The sequence below is a fragment of the Lipotes vexillifer genome, unplaced genomic scaffold (assembly GCF_000442215.2).
Source record: "Lipotes vexillifer unplaced genomic scaffold, Lipotes_vexillifer_v1.1 scaffold217, whole genome shotgun sequence".
Classification (NCBI taxonomy): Eukaryota; Metazoa; Chordata; class Mammalia; order Artiodactyla; family Lipotidae; genus Lipotes; species Lipotes vexillifer.
The window spans coordinates 2,581,138-2,586,295 of record NW_006788200.1 but is presented as its reverse complement, the minus strand read 5'-3'; the positions used below and the strand labels follow the sequence as shown (position 1 = coordinate 2,586,295).

The window sequence follows — 5,158 nt, the reverse complement described above, 5'->3', positions numbered from 1 at the left end:
TCAGTCTTTCAATAGAAAAGAAGCTGTTAGCTTACTAAGCTAGTATGAATGTGTAAGAAACTCTTGGGGTTAGTGAAATAGCTCTTTTAACTACTAGAAAGACTACACAGGTGGTTCAACAGAATTTACTTGTATATTTTCCACTTTCTATACTATCTGAAGGCATAGGATAGCTTTGTTATTAGCTTTCTTCAATATTGTGTTTTGTTTATCCAGTAAACAAAAATGCAGTACAAATTTCATACAACTTAGGAGATTAAAAAAAAAAAATCTCCACAAGAGAAAGCAACTCAGCAGGCCCTGGTGTTAAAACATTTTTCGAGAATAAAAAGATAGGCAATTGCATTAAAAGGCAGTTTTCAAATATTTAAATTACACCAAGATTCCTTCCAAATATCTGCCTTGTTCAAACCAATGCAACAAGTTCTTATTTATTGTTAATAGTGAGGCATGAGTTTTTGGTAAATGTTGACAGTGTACTTTTCTTCATTATCAAAAATCTTTTAAAGTGCTATCAAGCAGCAAAATAAGTTGCATCAGCTCTCTGCTCATGGTAGAGGTGCCAATTCCTCGTGGTGGAGGTGCAAATTGTGAAATCCCAAAAGGTAGTTTAACAGTAAATAGTGCATGAAGAACAGTAACAAGTGGCCTGAATACGGAGTTGGACAGAATCAAACCAGTTATGTCTATAATTGCTCAACTGAAACTAATATAGGTACATTCAAAATAAAGTTTGAAATTATAATTGGTGTTTAGAATTAAATTTGAAGAATTTCTTGATAAAATATAAATCTGTTCTTTTGAAATTAGAAATGAAACTATCAATTGATGGAGAGCTAGAGACTTATTAAATAACCCCTCCTACTCAGATAAGGAAATAAGTGACAAAGTCTCTTGCACTGAAGTTATGTATTTTAACAGCTTTACATGTAATATTCATATATAAAAAACTTTTAAGTGCTTTTCTCCAATTTAAAAATCTAAAGAATTCAAAAATAAGGCATTCAATATTTGAAAAAAGTACAGATTTACAAAATGTGTATATTCTGTCATGAAAACTCCACACCAACATTATACACTTGGAAAAAAATACAAACAGGATATATTACAAATTTATGTAAGCAATAACTTAGTTCACACCATGCAATAAAAAGTACATTAATCAAGATACACAAGCTTTTGTAGGTTCTAAACCGAAGGGTTTTTTTTCTGCAGAATCCTTAAAACCTGTGGCACTTAAAATTTGTTAGCCTTTCTACTGAGAGGTAAATTATACACAACAATGATGAAAAAGATTAACAGATCAGTTGTCTATTATGAATCATTCCAGCTTTGTTCAACAATGGCCGAAACTCTTTTCTCATATTCTCGTTTGTTTTCCTGATAAAGCTGTGCTGCCTGGCTATTGGCTGGACTATTTGGATTTGGTTCATCCAGCAGAGACTAGAAGGAAAGACAGAGATAAAACATATTTGTAGAGTTATTCTTTATATTAACATGGGTCCGATATGGAGCACAGAAGTTGTATAAAACGGAAATTATTCTATGAAGAAAGACAGAAATTAGTACATCTTACATATTTTTAGATCTAAGTACTTTCAGAAATGGTTTGATAAATACAGTAAGAAGTTTCCTGCTGCTAGAAAACTTAAGCTTTCAAAACAGATAGTTCTTAATTGCCTTAATACCTCTAATCTCAAAGAAATTGGAAAAGAACAGTATTCTTCAGCATACTAAGACAATAAACAACTTAATTTGGTTAATACACAATATCTATAAAATAGCTTAGCAACTAACATTTTCCAAAGTTAAACTCTATTACTGAGGTAAGTTTGCAAATTTCTGACAGTAAGTTGGGTAGTGTACCTTGTTTCCTTTAATCAACAAAATATATGCACCTAGCAGCAAGGGAATGAAAACAGGAAAGCTGAAAACACTTTATAAGATGACCTGAATTAAAGCAGAAGTGTGACAGAAAGAACTTTAAAAAGGTCATAAACCAAAAACATTACTTCTGCTCCTCTCAAATCCATAACTAAAACATCACTCACCCCCCCCACCCCTCCCCCAAACTGTCATTCAAGGTCAACTCTGAAATATTCTGCCAGAGTGCTTTGGCAAATAGTTATTTACTTTCATTTAAAATAGAATTTCTTGGATAGAGCAACATACTCAATGCTTCTCTGCACTTGGCAGTTTCTTGAGGTCCCTATGTTTTTTTCTAAACAATCATCTTTATCTCTCTCCAAGAAGACTCTTTGTGGGCACGAATAATACTTGACCCGTGAGGGAATTCCCTGGTGGTCCAGTGGTTAGGACGCTGCACCTTCACTGCAGGGGGCATAGGTTCAATCCCTGGTCAGGGAACTAAGATTCCACAAGCCTTGTGGTGTGGCAAAAAAAAAAAACACCCCAAAAAAACAAACGAAACAAAACAAACACCTGACCTGTGAGAACACTTTATACTTAAATTTGATCAGAATGATTGTGTATTTGATCCAATGTGATCATGAATGAAAAAGCAGATCGGTTGTATAAAAATCATGAGGGTTTGTCCAAACTCTGCCACTGGTTACCTTAGTGTTGGGAAGGTTAGTTTGCTCACTTGCCCTTTAAATTGATCCTAAAAGAGCCAATTATATCCCATAGAATCTTGAAAAGTTAAGATGCATCCTAACACATGCTTACCTGAATTGATGTTAAGATAGAAGATACATCGTATGTTGGACTCCATCTATTCTGAAGGATATCTAAACATATGCTACCATCAGCATACACTGCAAAGACAACACTAAAATTGGTTACATATTAACTTTGTCATTTCTAACAATTAAAGAGAAATTTTTACCACAAACCGAATGCTTGGCTCAGTCAGAAATCTTGAACATTAGTCAATAACTAAAACTTTTTGTCTCACAGGAAAATCAGTCTCAAACTAAGGACTCTTTATGCGCCTTTTGATCAGGAGGCTGAGTGAGAGTTAAATTTTTTCATCACATACCATATAGCAAATCTGTTTAAATTCCACATTTCCAAATATTCCTAAATAAAGTTCTTGGGGGGATAAAAAAGCTGAATTTTTGACATAGCAGTGCCACTCTAAAAGTAATAATCATGGACATGCAAAGTTTTATTTACAGGATGTTCACTATAATACTCTTTATAGAAGTGACAAACTGGAAACTACCTTTGGTCCACACTGAGGGGACTGGCTAAATAATGGTACGTTATTAACGGTACATATCAATACTGCCGCCAGAAATGATACACATCTACCATATGTTAATTAATGTAGAATGACACCCCCAATATATTACATTAATAAGTTTCCAATTACTTACTTAGGATAATTCCATTTTTTATAAAGATTTATAAATATTTTCATTTGAAGTATATGCAGTCACAAAAACATTGTAAGACTAAATGCCAAAATGTAGATATCTGTAAATAGTAGGATTATGAAGGGTATTATTTTCTTTACCTTTCCTTGTACTTTATGATTTGTTTTTCCAGTAAGTATGCATTCCTTTCATAATAAAAATAAAAATCAAGTGATTACCGTTTTAAAAGTCTAACATTTGAGAGGCTTTTCCCCCCTCCTGAACTGATTATGTGAGAATACAATGAACATAAATTTTTATCCAGAACTTGCCAGATTATTTATCTCTACAATAAATTTCCAGAAGCAGAATCGCTGTGTTGACAAAGGATAAATGCATTTAAATATTATAGATACTGCCAAACTGTGGAATGCAGAACAAGCCAGACCACTCTGCATCAAACAGGAATAAGTGAGGCCTTTTTGGGGAGAGGAGGCAAATTACACTTAAGTACTGTCATTCCTCAGGGCTCTATCCTCAGTCCTCTTCCTTCTTACCCTTTACACACCCTCTGGGCAATTTTATTCATGGCCTCAATTATTACTATCTATGTGCTATGTACTTCCAATTGTTAGCGTTAGACCGGATTTAACTCTCAGCTTTAAAGCAGCATAGTCAACCGCTTACTGTGTATCCCATAGGAACATCAAACTTAGCAAGTCCAAAGCAAAAATCATCACCTCTGTAAAATCCACAAAACTGTAAAATGATTTTAAAGTTTTGAACTAGTAACTATTTTTGAGAAGTAATCTGAAAGTAAACTAGAAACCGAACATCCATCAACTGATGAATGAATAAAATGTAGTCTATCCATACAATGGATTATCATTCAGCAATAAAAGGAAATGAAGTACAGGTATGTGTCACAACACAGATGAACCTGAAAACTGTGCCAGCTGAAAGAAATCAATCACAAAGGACCACATATATTAAATGATTCCATTTATATGAAATGTCCGGAATAAGCAAACCTGTAGAGTGAAAATACATCAGTGGCTGCCTATGGCTGGGAGGCGGGGGGGATGGGGATGGGGAGTGACTGCTAATAGGCATGGGATTTTGGGGGGAGGGTGATAAAAATGTTCTAAAATTGATAATGGTGATGGTTGCACAACTCAGTGAAGATACTAAAAACCACTGAATTGTACAACTTAAATGAGTGAGTAGCACAGTATGTGAATCTTTTAATAAAGATGTTTTAAAAAAAGCAAACTAGGAAGTTCACTAAATAAGGTACTGATAGTGGAAAAAAGGGAAACCATGTTATTAATATGAAGGGATAAAAATCAAATACACTGTTTCCTTATAAATTTGTTAAGGCTGAAAATCTTAAACCTATACACATATACTCCTTGCACATTCCACAGTCTTTTCTACCTTGATTTACAGAGCTCCCTTACTGCAGTTTGGGTCGATTCACTAACAAGTCTAAGCTAGTAAAGCTACAGCAGAATAAATGATAATAAGTGACTTGAAAATTTCCTCAGAACAGAAACAGAAAATAAAATTAAAGCTGCCTTGCCTCTGGGTGGGGGAAGACCTTGAAAGAAAAAGCAACTTCACAGCAATAAAACACAAAGGCTAAATCTATGATCTAATATATTATTGGGAAGTCACCTTGATTCCAGAGACAAACACACCTCTCTCCTATGAGTAGGGAGATCCCTATCTGCCTGCAGTTTTCTCACCATAGTCTGTAGTCCTAGACTAGACGCACAATCAAGAGGACCTCTGAAAATGTTCCTCCTGAAAGTAAGTTAACTGATGGGGAAAACCAC

The 5,158-nt window shown here is 34.4% G+C and overlaps 1 protein-coding gene and 1 non-coding gene across 2 annotated transcripts in view; one reads left to right on the top strand and one right to left on the bottom strand.

The window, feature by feature from the left end:
• Positions 1 to 891: 891 nt before the first annotated feature.
• The window catches only part of UBE2B (ubiquitin conjugating enzyme E2 B), a 13,196-nt gene continuing 8,929 nt past the window's right edge, over positions 892 to 5,158 (bottom strand). Inside the window, exons 5-6 of the mRNA XM_007461360.1 lie at positions 2,689 to 2,777; positions 892 to 1,443 (exon numbers count right to left, since the gene is read on the bottom strand). Of these exons, the coding sequence (XP_007461422.1) occupies positions 1,315 to 1,443; positions 2,689 to 2,777 (218 nt within the window). The 3' untranslated portion in view covers positions 892 to 1,314. The remainder of the gene's footprint in view (positions 1,444 to 2,688; positions 2,778 to 5,158) is intronic.
• TRNAE-UUC (transfer RNA glutamic acid (anticodon UUC)) lies at positions 2,295 to 2,367 on the top strand. The gene has a single exon. It is a non-coding gene; the product is annotated as a tRNA-Glu (tRNA).